Source organism: Camelus bactrianus, chromosome 11 (genome assembly GCF_048773025.1).
Source record: "Camelus bactrianus isolate YW-2024 breed Bactrian camel chromosome 11, ASM4877302v1, whole genome shotgun sequence".
NCBI classification, from domain to species: Eukaryota; Metazoa; Chordata; class Mammalia; order Artiodactyla; family Camelidae; genus Camelus; species Camelus bactrianus.
This window is the reverse complement of record NC_133549.1, coordinates 49,714,613-49,729,152: the sequence shown is the minus strand read 5'-3', so window position 1 is coordinate 49,729,152 and position 14,540 is coordinate 49,714,613. Positions and strand designations below refer to the sequence as shown.

General features: G+C 41.8%; 1 protein-coding gene across 6 annotated transcripts in view; it reads right to left on the bottom strand.

Annotated features, from left to right (window-relative positions):
- The window catches only part of SLC16A12 (solute carrier family 16 member 12), a 90,674-nt gene that overhangs the window by 5,422 nt on the left and 70,712 nt on the right, over positions 1-14,540 (bottom strand). For 5 of the 6 annotated variants that reach the window (XM_074373991.1, XM_074373992.1, XM_010971236.3 and 2 more), the window contains exons 4-7: positions 12,802-12,945; positions 10,576-11,155; positions 8,362-8,621; positions 2,774-5,493 (exon numbers count right to left, since the gene is read on the bottom strand). In XM_074373991.1, coding sequence (XP_074230092.1) covers positions 5,231-5,493; positions 8,362-8,621; positions 10,576-11,155; positions 12,802-12,945 — 1,247 coding nt within the window. In that variant the 3' untranslated portion in view covers positions 2,774-5,230. Of the gene's footprint in view, positions 1-2,773; positions 5,494-8,361; positions 8,622-10,575; positions 11,156-12,801; positions 12,946-14,540 lie in introns of those variants that run through there. The other variant, XM_074373994.1, reaches the window with a different exon arrangement.

Below are 14,540 nucleotides of genomic sequence, written 5' to 3'. Positions count from 1 at the left end.
AAATGAAAACCACGCAGGTCATTTGTATATAAAACCCTTTATTGACAAGGTTTCAGCAGAGAAGAATCTGTAACTTTAGAAGTTGAATATCATATAGTCACCATTTTTTTTAAAGAATGAGAGAGAGAGAAAGCATTGAAGGAGGGAGAGAGAAGATGGGGAGAAAGAAGCAAGGAAAGAAAGAAATGAGAGACGGACTGAGAGAAAAAGAGAAAGAAACAAAGAAGGAAAGCAGGAAAAACCCTCGACCATTTCTTGCTCTTCCTGCCTCCTGCCATGATTCTGGGCCTCACCTCCTTCCCTATCTCTACTCTTCTCCTTCTGAACTAAGACCCAGTTCCACCATTTTCCTTAAACAGAGCAACTCAGTCCTCTCTTATCCTCATATACAGCTACAGACCCATTGACCCATAACCAAATTCATCAAGTTGCTTGGTTCAACCAAAGGGCCGTTCATTTTAACAAGACACACTCTCCTTCGAAGGCAATTGTTGTTATAAATAAAGAGCATCCCCTCCCAATTTCATAGGAATTATTACATCTTAAAGTAAATTCAATCGCTAAATCTGTCACAATTTGTAAAGAGTATAACAAGCATGATGTTTTCTTTCCAAATTACACAGCATACAATTCCCCTGTATAATGATACAGGGGTTTCAACACTTCTCGAAGTTTGACTGCTCATATGTGTTTGAGATTTTTGTCTCACACTTTAACTTAATCCTTTATCAACTCATATCAATGAACACATTAGTAGGGGACCAAGAATAGTCCCCCCACCCCAGAAGGACAATCTGGGTTCCCAAGGAAGGCAACAGAGGGCTCAAAAAAACTTTTTTTCACATTAAATTTTACCTATGGTTATCCCTAGTCAAGTCAACTAAAATCATCATTCATATTTACTTTGATGTTCCGCATAAAGAAGTGACCTATGCAACCAGAATACTAAAAATCACAACACAGCATCTTTATCCCTATATTCGTATTTGCAAGAAGAGGATGAATGTGGTATGGGTGATGAGTAGGGACTGGGGAGGGAAGAGGAGGGAACAATGAACGTTAATGTTCCTTCTAAGGCAGGCCTGGTCCAACTGAGCATAACTGGAGGCATCGCTGACTTGGGGAGGTGGTCTCACTATTTCCAGCAGATGGCAGTGCTGCATGATACATACTTATTTAAAAACAAACTTTTCCTGAATCTCTGGACCTTTTAAGAAGGAATAACTTACAGATGATTCCTTTTTAGAGTTAAGAAGTAATTATTAAAGTATAACCCCATGCCCTAAAATCCCTGTTTTTAACTTAGAGGAGCCATGTGCAACCCCAAATCCCAGCATCTCCATCTCTGAAGGTCCAGACACCCTTGCAGATCCCCTCCCCTGAACATGCATTAGCGGCAGCTTGTGTTGGCTTCTGCACTGGCCTTAGGTAGCTGCTGGTACCTCGGGTAGCCACATAAAGCAGCTGCCTCACATCTCTTTCCTTACTCCCCAGCTTCTTCCCTGAAAAGAGCAGAGGCTGATTCCAACGCATACAGTCCCATACCTGAGTTCCTCGGAACCACCTCAGATTTCTCCAGCCCATCATGAGTTCTTCCTTTCCTAACTCCCAGAGTATGCAGTGCCCTTAGCCTCAGGTCAGCATTTAATAACCTGCTGGTATTGTCCTCACCTGTGTTGTTTCAATTTACCAATTAGGCAGCACACTTGAGGTCATGGAAAGGGTGGTATAAAAAAATTTCATAATAAAATGTTCTGTTTTAAACGTCAGTCTTTTTATCATTACTTAACATCTTCCCACTCCTCCCACCAAATACTTCTCTGTGCTATGGGACAAAATCCCAGTCATCTCTTACTGGTAGCTGCTCTGGCAACAGGTATACAAATCTATTGTTTGATGGAGTTTAAAAAAAAAAAAAAAGACTCAAACTTTGAAGTATGAGAAACTCAGATATCTACCTTGAATTTGTACCACTTCGTTTCAATAAATTTCAGAATTAGAATAATTCACACTATTTCATTTCAATAATTCATTTCAGAATTAGACCTATTAGAACCAGGAAGGTGAGGGCCAAATGGATGTTACCATCTTCATCATCACTAGGCAACGGTGCAGGCACTTCAGAAAGAACTCAGCTCCCAACTAGGAAAGCATGACTTTGGTAGTGCGGAAGGCAGGGCTAAGTGTGCTCCCCAATCTTCTCCCCATCCCCCCACACATAGGCTCCCAAAGAGGAGCCTGGATCAAAAGACAGCAAATTAAACCATTTAGCCTGGAAGTAGTGGTCTTGATAGAATCAGAGTCCTGGGAAAACTCTTGGAAATTTCCATCTATACTAGTTGGAATTCTGAAGCATAATCCAAAGGATTTTATCTGCCCAAGGGAGGGCCTCTTGAACTTACACGAGCAGATGATCTGAGTAGGCACAAAGGGGAGGCGCAGGCTCCAGCATGAGACAGCTCCTGACTTTTGCAGGAATTCACTAGAGGCCCTGGAGTGCACTGGCTACCTGTGGGACCTGATGCCTCAGTTTCTACATCTATTAAATGGTGATAATATAAATTATTATGGGTATTAAATAAGATAATGCATAGGAAGTGCTTAAAACAGTAGCTAACACATTGGAAGTACTCAGTAAATGGTTTGGGTTTTTGTAAATTATTTGACTGCTTACCACATCTTTATATGCCAGCTACATCTTAGCGTGATCCAGACAGGCCCACTCATAATTTATCCAAATTCCTTGTGCAGGGGAAAAATGTTTTTCCAAACATGACTAGAAACTCGTTTTTATTATGCTTTTGAAATAAGAAAATATTATCATAAATATCTGATCTATTAGTGAAATCACAATCTGAAAAAAAGGCCAAATGGTAGGTACAGTGTATTTAGATATTTCTTTTGTTTTTCTACTCAGACAGTTTCAAAGTAGAGCTTGCAGTGTTACAAAGAAATACTTAAGGTGTAGAATCATCCACCACAATTTTGTTCTTGATCCCACAAAATACATCATGCCCATGAATCTCTCCTTTTTGAAATAAACAGTATAGGCACATGAAACATAACAGTAAAATTTTGTGTCAACAACAATGGTAATCTCTAAGATCTACATTTTCCTTACTGGTTTTCTGAAAATGCTGCTCCAAAAAGAAAAGTAAAATACAAATTTATGCATGTATAAAGTCAGAATATCCCAAATATTTTATACAAATTTTTAAAAGCTCTGATCTCCATGCTCATTTTTCATGAATACTTTATAATACTTTAGAGAAATTATATCGCAGAAACAGATAAACAAAATTTTGCTGTGATCATCACTAGGAAAAATATGTAGAAGAATATTTATAACCATTTATATTTCGAAAAAAATCTTTAGGTTTGAAGATTCAAGAAATGACATTTAGTGTAAAGCTCTGTTCCAAACACATATGACTTCACTTTAACTTGACCCTTTAATTTTCCAAATACTGGTTTTGACTTGCAAACGACAAAGTACGTGGTTTCACAACTAAATCCAAAAAGTATAAAGATAACAAGTAACGTTCAAATCTCTCTTTGGAAAACACCTATGAAGTTTTAGTCTTCTCCCATCGAATCAAGTCAGTCTTTCATTCTAAAAGCAATGTATTAATATGTAATTTTTAAAAATAATCCAGTTATAGGCAAAGACTCTTGCTGAACATGCTTAGAGAACCCAGGATCTTCCCCTTAGCTGTGTTTTTTTCTTTTGGTACCCCTGGCAGAGCATTTGTGAGGCCTCTTGGGAGACAATGATGCCTCAGTTAAATTGTCTTCTGGATCAAAATAGTTCCTTGAGGTTCAGGTCTTAAATTTTTGAATAATTAAAAATCCCCTTTCAATTGTATAACTTGCCCCTATTTACAAGTGCAACCTGATTTAGGATTCAGGATTATAATTCAGAGGATTTTATGTGGATGAGACAGGCTAGGGGAATGTAGCCTTTCTCTTCCCTCCCCACGCCCTCCCTCTTCAGTCTGAAGGCTTTACCCCAAACCATAGGAAAGCAGAGTACTTGGGAACGAGTAAGCTATTCTAATCCAATGGGTGAAGGTATGTGAAAGAGTTCCATAAACTGTAAAACATCACACCACTAGCCTGCATAACTTTGTCCTCCCTCTCCCCTGGGCAAAGCTATCATTTGTGATGCTGGAGTCAACCCCTGAGGCCTTCCCATCCAGCTGAAAAGGTCCTCCAGGTTTCTAACGATTATCCATAAAGAGATGAAGAGCAGTGGACACTGGAACAAAAACCAACACAGGGAGAAAGGAATCTCACCTTTAGAAGATCTCTAGAATAATATTTTTCAGGCAAAACTCCCAAGTCCCATTTCGGGTAATGATGAACCTAAGTGTCTGATCTGAAAAGAAAACTCTCACCAGAGACCTGCTGATTCAAGCATTCAATTCCTGTCCAGTTGGAATGCTGCCAACATTTTTCTGTTCCTAACAGAAATGGTCTACAGTTCAAATAAATGCCTTATTCCTAAGGGGGAAAAAAGGGGGCAGTGTTGATGTTAACATTTCAGGTAAAATTTAGAAATCGCTCTAGTGTCTTGCGTGTTCTGCTAAACTTTGAGTTAAGTGTTCTACGTCATAGTAACTAACAGAGGTGAGCACCTGGTCAGAGGTACGTGCCTCACTCTTGGGAGAAGAGCCTTCAGTGGTGGGGAAACGTGAGGATGTCAAACCTTCTTCACGGTAGAGTTTCTCACTAGGATTTTAGACAGGGTTTTGAAGAATACTTTAGATCCTTCAAAAGGCAATGATTAATACAGAACCCCTGCTCCAAACAGCATAGAGTAAGAAACATTAAGTGTCAACGTCTGTTTACCTTCTAACTGAGGACCTTGGATGGACGGGCAGAGAGTTTGAAACAAAGCTGTTCCCAGTGTCATCTGCTTTGGTTGCGCCTTGAAATTATCCCAATTTATAGCTAATTATATCTGCTAGGTCCTAACATTCTCCACAAAGTGTTGCTCCTTGCTCAAAAGACGTGAGTTTACTTGTGAGTACGAATCCCACGGGAGGAAACGCTGAGCCCGTCCAGCTTGCTTTGTTACTTGCTACTTTCCTCTATAAATGTATTAGTAGAACGATTTCATTTCCTTGGAAGGTAATGATTCTGCCAAAATAAAACGCTTTAGAAACACAGATAACCCAGTGGTCCCACCTATCTCAGGCCTGAAGATTCCCCGGCTCAAGGCCGTTGGTCATGTGGAGCTGTAGCCAGGCACTGCTATCGCCACAGATTCCCTGTCCTTCTGATCTAGTTCTCGTGCTACAGAATAAGCCACCGAGCCATTGGTCCACAGCTGCAGCTTGGGATCAGATTCTTTGGCAAGGAAACGCAGCTGGTTTTTTTTCATCTTCTTTACAAGTCTAGCAAAGCCCAGCAACACAGAGCTAAATATCATTGAAAATCCACAGAGAAGAAACGCTGCAGTGTAGCTGCCAGTCGTATCTACAAGCCAGCCTGTAACGAGCAACAGCAAAACGGCATTGGTGAGTTGAAAATTCAATTATTTACCCACTCTCAAATCTAATAATTTGCAAGGATAATAATGATATATTGCTAGCACCACCACTATAATTTTGACATAAAAAGTAGATCTCCTAAAAATATTGTGCAGCAACTGAACAATGCATTCTATTTTGTGAGGGAAACTTCTAAAATAGATTGTTGCTGTTATGGAAAGTGCTTGGAAGAGTGTCATATTCCTAGTACTTACACAATAAATGTAGTTATTATCATTAATCCTATGAAATATGGTAGAAGAACATAATTCGAATTACTTATGTTGGGATTATTTATTTATCTAGAGAGAATATAATTGCACAGAATGCTGCAAGTATTCCCAGCCCCCATATAACATCTGTCTTGAGTAACATCACATTCTCTGGTGAAAGCAGAATCCAAATTTTCTATTAGATCCAGTCATTGTACCCCATCCAGTTTGAAAATTAGGTCTTTGGGCCATCTTAGCACTTTCAAATGCGAACTTCAGAAGTCATAGGTCTGTAATCACAGCTTTTTTTTTTCTTTATGTCTCATTGCAACAAGTTAACCACCATATCTATTCCAGCTCTAAATTTTGAGGAGAACCAGGACATGTGATACGCAAAATAAAGGCCACAATGATCAGAGAATCAGTGGGATAAGATTAGACCCTGGCAGGAAATTATTTTGTGATTAAAAAGGTTTTTTTTTTTAATTCCTCCAAACTTTACTTACATGCCAAGAAAATCCACCACAGAAATATATGATTTCTCCTCTCACCCACTTCAAATCCATTAGTCAAAAACAGCATGCAAAAATCGTTAGAAGCCCCACAAAGTTTCCTGCAACCCAAACTACTCTCAAATATTTTAGTTACCATATGATTGACTTGTGAATTTCTATAGCAGCAAACAGAAGAGACTGAGTTGAGAGTTGTCATCTTAAAGGTAATTAAATAAGAGAAGTACTGCAATAGGAACTCACACACGAATCCTCTAAAACCTGGCAATGAGCATAATGTCTGATTTGCCAAATGAAGACCATGGTTTGAAAAAAAGATCCAGGAATTGCAATTTATGTCCTATGCCTTTTTTAACAGAATTACACTGTTCCTAAAGGTTGGTAAATACGTAAATTGGCTATGGAGGGAGGATGTGGGAGCATTTGCAGGGCATTTGCCAAAAATGAAGCACTAAACTTAGTCCTATATCATGGAGTTTAAACTGCTAGGGAAATTTTCATCTGCAGCCATCAAGCGGCCACAGTTTCCCCTAATGTGCTGCTTTAACATCGTTGGGGTTTAGAAATAACCCTGAACTGTCTATTCACAAAGCAGCTAAAGCAGAAATCCTGCCTTCTTCAAAAAATTCCCTTCCTTGAAAAACTGTGCTCTACATTGGAATTTGACACAACATTGTAAAACGATTATAACTCAATAAAAAAAATGTTTAAAAAAAATTCCCTTCCTTCCTCCTTTCTAGGCAAATGCTTGGCTCATTTCTCTTTTACCTGCCTTCAGAGACCTTCTTCACTCTCGGTTTTAATTTAGGCAGGGAATAATCTGCACCAATTAGTCTCATCTTCAGGGTACCATCTCATCACAAGGAAACTGGCTGAGGATGTAGACTCCTGGAACTTACCCCCAAAGGTTCAGTTCCCAGCGGGAGGGTCAGGGAATGTGCATCCTAACAAGGGCCCAGGGGATTCTGATGCAGGTAGTCCCAAGACCTCTTTCTGAGGAACGCTGGCCTAGACCACACATTCCAGGACGGAGGAACAGGTTCTGACCTGTTTGCTGCTATACAGACAGTGCCAAGCACAGTGCTGGTGTACACAAGCAATAAACGTTTGTTGAATTACTTGCTTAATCCTGTTTTGAATTTCTATGGCATTTTACAGTTTACAAAACAGTCTATATGCTCTGTCTTATGATTCCCAAATCTGTATATCCAAATCTGGCCTCCCTCTAAGGCTCAGATTTCATCCTTAAACAGCACCATTGAGCATTTTATTGGGTATTTCAGATATCTGAATATGTCTAAGCAAATTTATTATTTTTCTGGCAAAGCTACTTACTACAAGTTCCTTATTTCTTTCTGCCATACTATTCTTTCCTAAGTTATCATGACTTCTTTCCTTCCCTCATCCCCACATGCTAAAATCAGTTGATTTTTTTTTCCCCCAAATTTCTTCCTCGCCCCCAGAGCTCATTCCCATTTCTGCCGCAGCAGCCCTAGGTCAGGCCTTTATCAGTTGGATCTTGAGCTATTAGAGTGAAATCCTGGCTGCTTTCCCCCTAAATTGCTAGATCACATTTTCTAAAATATACTCTTTGCCATATTATCCCTTTGCACAAAAACTGTACTACTACCCATAGTCTCTGAAGAATACAGGGCCCCGGCATCTCTGGCTGGCACTCGAGACACTCCACCATGACACCCACACATCACCATTTCAGCCTCAGCGCCAGCCTCACCGCCTCCTGCCCCCTACTGGAATCCTGTATTCCCGCCAGACCTTCCTCCGAATGTGCCCAACTTACTTATTTATGAGTCTGAACAGCCGCTCCATTCCATTGGTCCCATCATTAGTGTGGAATGGAATCAAGACTCTAATTTGGGACCTTTTCTTTCCAAGTAGGCTAAGGTTCCCCCCACTTAGTTGGAAGAAGATTGTAAAACAAGGATACAGGCGAGACTATAATGTCTCTGGCGGCTCTTGCATCCCTTTTTCTTTCTCTCTTCCCAACTTACTTCCAATCCTCATGGTCTGGGTGTGAGTTCACTGTTTCTACCTCAGTATGACAAAGAGAAGAGGAGACTGAGGTTCTCTCTGGAAACTTACCTGCGATGGGTGGGCTCACCAAGTACGGCACCGCGTGAAGGAAGTACACCACACCGAGCGCCGATGACAGAGAGGTGGTCCCCACTATTTCTGCAGTCACTACTGGTATCAAAGTCACGTAGGCACCATCAAAGTAGCCAAAGGTACACGAGAAAGGCACGAGCAGGGGGAATCTCTGAAGCATTGGGAGGCAGAGATAGCAGAGCCCGTCTAGTCCCACGGCAAAGAGGTAGCAAACGTACTGGTAATCCTTCAGACACCTGTGGATTTGAAGACCAAGAATGAGTGGAGGATGCACAGGTTCCATCAAAAAGCTTCAGAAGCAAGGCCATGCAGCAGTAAGCACTGCAGTCATTTACAGGGATGGCTTCCCTGTTGTGTGTTACACACACTGTCTTCCTAGCTTTATCTGGAATATACAAGTGCAAGAATTCATGTTCCCAAGAAGCATGGTATGGCAGGAAATCATACATGCTCTAAGGTTAGAAAGATGGAAGTTTGAATCCAGTTCTGCCACCTACTAACTGCCTAACTCTAACCTTAATTCCTTTAGCTGTAAAATGGAAAAGTCACCTGGCTCACAGGGTTACTCTATGGATAGTTGTGACATAACTTGAAGAGTATCTGGAGACTAATATTTCCTAGAAGTCTACCATATTAGGTGCTTTCAGATATGTTATCCATTGGTATCTGGCACATCATCTATGCTCAGTAACCCAAGTAGGTTATACAAAGCAAAGCCATGATATAAAGACATGAAAATGATTTACCAGAGATTATGAAGGTCTTGCCCTAGGACTAAGTCTTATTTCAAGACCTCCCCAGTGGTAATTCCAAGAACATTTTTTCCCTTGTAGATCCAAATCTGTCTATGATACCAATCATTTTAAAGATTCTGTATGATATCAGCAGCAGTAGTTTATGCTTTACAAATGTTTTTCCACCCACAATCTCATCTGAGCCTCACAAAATGCTATAAGGTTAACAAGGCAAATATTGAACTGGCGCATTTTACAGATGAAGACCCTTGAGGATCTGACGGTTAGGTGATCTTCTCTAGGTCACAGGGACAATAAGGGGCAGAGCCAGCACAAGAACTTAGGTCTTGTATATCTCAGACTAGAGATTCCTCTCTCAGACCTACGCCAGGCTGCTTCTTGTTGAGTTATTTGATTGTAAAGATACATACCCTTTGCTCTCCCCTGCTTCCTTAACCATTAAAAATGTGGATTTAATCCTAAAACTATATTCCTAATACCGGAGAATGGCAGTTGGAGCCTGCTTAGTTCCCAAAGACATAACGAGTGAGAAGCCACGTGACACCAGCTCTCCCGGGTCACAGCTCAAGTGTGAGGACTCCATCACTTAGGAGATATGCGTAGCCTGCTCTCTTCAATCCAAACAGATGAGCATTAGCTGAATAAACTACTTAATAGATTTCCTACAACTTTGGTTTCTAACCCTACGACGATAATGAAAGTATCTGCTATTTGCACCGTCAAACATAAACACGAGGCTACAGATACCGTGTTATTATTCACCTGATCCTCCTGCCTGGACGGGATTCTGTTCCTCTCTATTGCCAGCCAGTCTCTGGGGTGGTTTAAAAGAAACTAAAACCATAGTACCCAGCCAGAAGTCCTTACCAGTGGACTGACTTGACTTAGGATGGAATTAAATTTGTCACTAGAACTCACAGTCAGTTACCCTAGGCTTCTGAAATTTAGACATACCCACCATCCTGAACCATCTAGAACAGGTGCCAGCAAACTATGGCCAAATCTGGCCCGCCACCTGTTTTTTGGAACTGTGAAATAAGAACGGTTTTCCCCATTTTTGAACGGCTGGGAAAAAAATCAAAAGAATAAAATTTTGTGACATGTAAAAATTATGAGAAAACAAAATCTCAGTGTTGTTAAATAAAGTCTTACTGAAGCATGGCCACTCTCTTTGGTTTCCATATTGTCTGTAGCTGCTTTTGTGCTACAACAGAGCTGGGCAGTTGTAATCATGTGACCCACAAGCCAAAAATGTTTACTGTCTGTCCCTTTACAAAAAATGTTCTTCTGAAAATAATAAAAGGGAGTAGCCTTCAGATATTGAAAATCTGGTAACATTATTCAGATCTAGGTATTCTAGAGGGTCAGGTGATGAGGGGGAACTCAAAGCTTAAAGCCTCTGCTGGGAAACCAATGGTGATCTCAAGGATTTTACCTTCTGTCGGTTAGCCATCCGAAGGTGATATTGCCAACAATGTCAATCACCCCAAGAATGGACATAAGAAAAGCAGCTTGCTGGTGACTCACTCCAACACTCAAAGCATAAGGCACCAAGTGCACAAAGAGAGGGCTGCAGCCGTAAGCCATAAACAGAACAGAGATGCCTAACACAACAAAGTCTGACATCAGTAAAAAACTGTATTCCTGCTGCAACGAGCCACAGAGGCAGGTCTGCACCCATTCTTTAGTCAAAGTCGAGTAGGAAGACCCCCGCTTAAAGTCTTGTGTCTGAGTTCTACAGACATGCTTCTGCTCTGGAGTCGTACGGTCCTCTTTAAGAGTAATTGGCCGCATCAAGGCACCGCAGACACAGAGATTCAAAACGAAGCCTCCAAGGATGAGTAATGCTCCCCTCCAGGAAAACTGTTCAATAAGGAGCTGGACCACAGGAGCCAGGATGAAGATGCCAATGCCGCTTCCTGACATGGAGATTCCATAAGCCAGGGCCTTCCGTCTGCTGAAATACTTGCCAACCATGGCAATGGCTGGAGAGTAACAGAGTGCAAATCCAAGACCTGGGGATAAAGAGAGTTCTGGTAACATCTCTGAGCGCCGGTGCTACACCATGAACAGCCAGCGAAAGAACATTTCTCAGAATAATACTCTTTGGATTAAAGAGCATCTGACTTTCAAATAAACGCTTTTAAAACTGTTTACTACACCAAGCTGAAAATAAGTCTCCCCACACAAGCTATCCACAATTTGGAAAGTATAACCTACGTACAATTTTCTTCTTGGGAAGAAAAGCCTTAAGGGATTATGACTAAAGTGAAATGAAGAATTTAAAAACTATTAGACAAACTAAATTTAAATTAAGTTAGAATTAAATAGAAAATCAGGATAACGCTGAGTTAATTAAGAAACTTATTCTCTCCACCGACACCTTTTTTAAAATAAATTAAAATTAATTTTAATCAATTATCTCCGGGTAATTTAATAATACTCAAATTATCCAGAGAATTACTTCAACTTTTCACTGCCTATGAAGACACAACTCTGATCATCTGGACCACTCTGGAATTTGGGTTTCAACAGCATATGTGACCCCATGAAAGTTCCAGAGTAATTTCACATTAGGAAATGTCATGCCAATTTCATACATGAACATAGCATGTACATGTAGCTATCTGAAAATATCCCTTAAAGTCAGCAGAAAGGCTCTTAAAGGTTTTCCACTTCTATTCCTTTTAAGTCAAGCAAGTCTGAAGGGCTTTAAACCTGGAATTTCAACGTCAAGGAAGGAAAAGGAGAACTACCATCAGTCCCTGCTCCCCCCCTGCAGTGCAGGGTGAACAAAGATCGCAGTTTGCCTGGGCTGAGGGGTCTCCCTGATGCGAGACTTTCAGCACCAAGACCAGGACAGTTCCTGGTAAACTGGGATGATGGGACACCCTAGCAGTCAGGCCCTTTGGGTGACAGGGGACAGATACCTTTTTCACCTGATAGAGGTAGAGTTACAACCTCACCATGAGATTATATCCTTTGTTGGCCTGATCAGGCCACCCCATCCCACGACAGAGAGCCCAGACAAGAGCCGGTGCCACTCACCCCGAGGGACGGGGCAAACTGCTACTCTAGTCCCACCAACCGAGCCCACCTTCACCCTGTGCAGTCCCCTTCAGTGTGATCTCTGGAGTGCACAAAGGCTGCTTCTCTTTCTATGGACTTCATTCTCTAAAGTCTACTTCCATAACATTGAAAGAGAATATTCCCAAGGGGCTTTCCTTTTCACATTGTAGCCCCCCCACCCCATTTATTGGACAATGATATTCACTATAAAATTGGGGCAGTTCAGGTCAACCACAGATAGTATTTCAAAGTCTTGGCACAAAGATGTTGGGAGAATGATCATTGCTGAAAAATGCATGTTGCCCTGGCTAACATCTTGTTGCCTGAAGCAAAGAATCTCAGTCATACACTGCTGCCAAAGGGAAAGGCAGCAGTCACTTTTGTCATGTGGCTGAATTTAAGTGGTGACACATTTTCATGACAGTATATAGTCAGTTGCATTCCCAGCCCTTTTGTTTAACCGCTAGGTAGGCAGACATTTGGCTAAATGATGCATCTAACGAAATGAATGTTTTATGATTGCAGCTCTGTGGGAGGTGCTTGACCGCCCCGACTAGGGTGGGGTGAGACGAGTGGTACGAAGCGCCCTTACCTGTAAGAACTCCCAGAGTGAGGTAGAGATGCTTCAGACTGGTGGCAAATGAGCCCAGGATGAGACCAGTAGACGCAAGCAAGCCACCCAGCATGATTCCCACTTGACAGGATAAGTGGTTACTGACCACACTCCCAAGTGGAGCTTCAAAAACAATAATAAATAGGTTCAACAGAAAGGCCTTGGGGGCACTGTGGAAAGGCTGTGGTGCTGTGCAGAGAACGAGCCATCCTTTAAAGCACTGAGCCCGCCCCACCCGTCCCACAGATTTGGAAACCGAGAGGGAACAAGACTTGCCCACGGTCACTCACACGGAGAGTAAGCAGCCAAGCTGGCACTAGGACCATGCCTGCTGACATGCATTTCTGTTCTCATTGCACTCCTCCAGTCTACGACGGTCCCAGTCCCAGAGCTATAGAGTGCTTCTTAAACAGTGAATTAACTGCTTATTTGAACCACATGACACTTGTACAGCAATGTGCCTTCTATGGTTCACATAGTGTTGATCATACACCATGAGCAATAATCATGACAGTTAAGTGGTGGAGAAGGGCACATTCTGCACCCTCTGCAGACGTGGTTCCGGAGTTGCATGCTCCTCTTTAAGAGTAACTGGTTGCATCAAGGCACTGCAGACACAGATATTCAAAATTTGGGCAACACTGTGTGGCCAACAGTGTGATACAGGAATAGGTCAGGGAGAGAGATCGTAGACAAATTCCACAATCTGGCACTGCTTTTGGGCTTTGGGAAACTCTGTGGTGAGAAATCAAAGGTCAGAAAATCTAGGAAATGCCATGGTGACATTTTGGTTGGCCTCACTCTATTTGTGGTTCAACAATGTGTCAGAATTTTGCCAACTTCCAGGCTTATAGAATATTAAAGCTGAAAGAGGCCAAAAGGAAACTGAAGTTCAGAGGAATACGACATACCCAAGATCACCAAGAAGTACAGAGCTCAGGGGACCTGGCACCGAGTGCAGGGTTATTTCACCCTGTTACTCTGGCTCTCTAGGTCTCCCAGAACGATGGCAGAGGTAATGGGTGGGGAAAGCACGTGATTTCTTTCCAAAGAACAATTGGTGCTGACACCAGTACTCCTAGTAACAAGAACAGAAGAGTCGTTCTCTGGGTTTCTGTGGAGCATAATTTTTATACTGATCAAATTAAAATTGGAACCTGACTCAAATGTACACGGTATCATCAGCCTAATATCCCCTGTCTAGTCAGAACAGTGACTGGCTGTATCTACAACCTCTGGAGAACAGGAATGAGCAAATCTCCTGAAAATATATCCAATTCTCCAGGCCACTGCTGCTATGGTTACTGGAAAGTGACAAAATGGACACCAAATTCAATGAAAAGCGTTCACTTCTCTGTTTATCACAGGGCAGATACGGCCCCAAGGGGTGTCCTGGATGTGATCGTGCAGCTTCTTGTCCATATTCTGAACTCAACTGATGTTGCCAGATGAGCAAGTGAATACACGGCCATTAGGTACAAGGGGCCTGGAGGCTGTGGAAAGAATTTAGATACACTGCATCTAACATGGCCCTGCCTTAGCTCAGTGCCTTACATGGTCCTTGTGACCATACTGGTCACTGAAGGCCATTTATTCCTCTTTGGGGGATTATAAATATTGTTCAAGGGATAACAGTGAGAGAAATGAGTCACCTGTATTCTCTGCGAAAGATAAACATGGCTGTCTTGACGTGCTGGTGCAAAGGCTGTGACTAACCA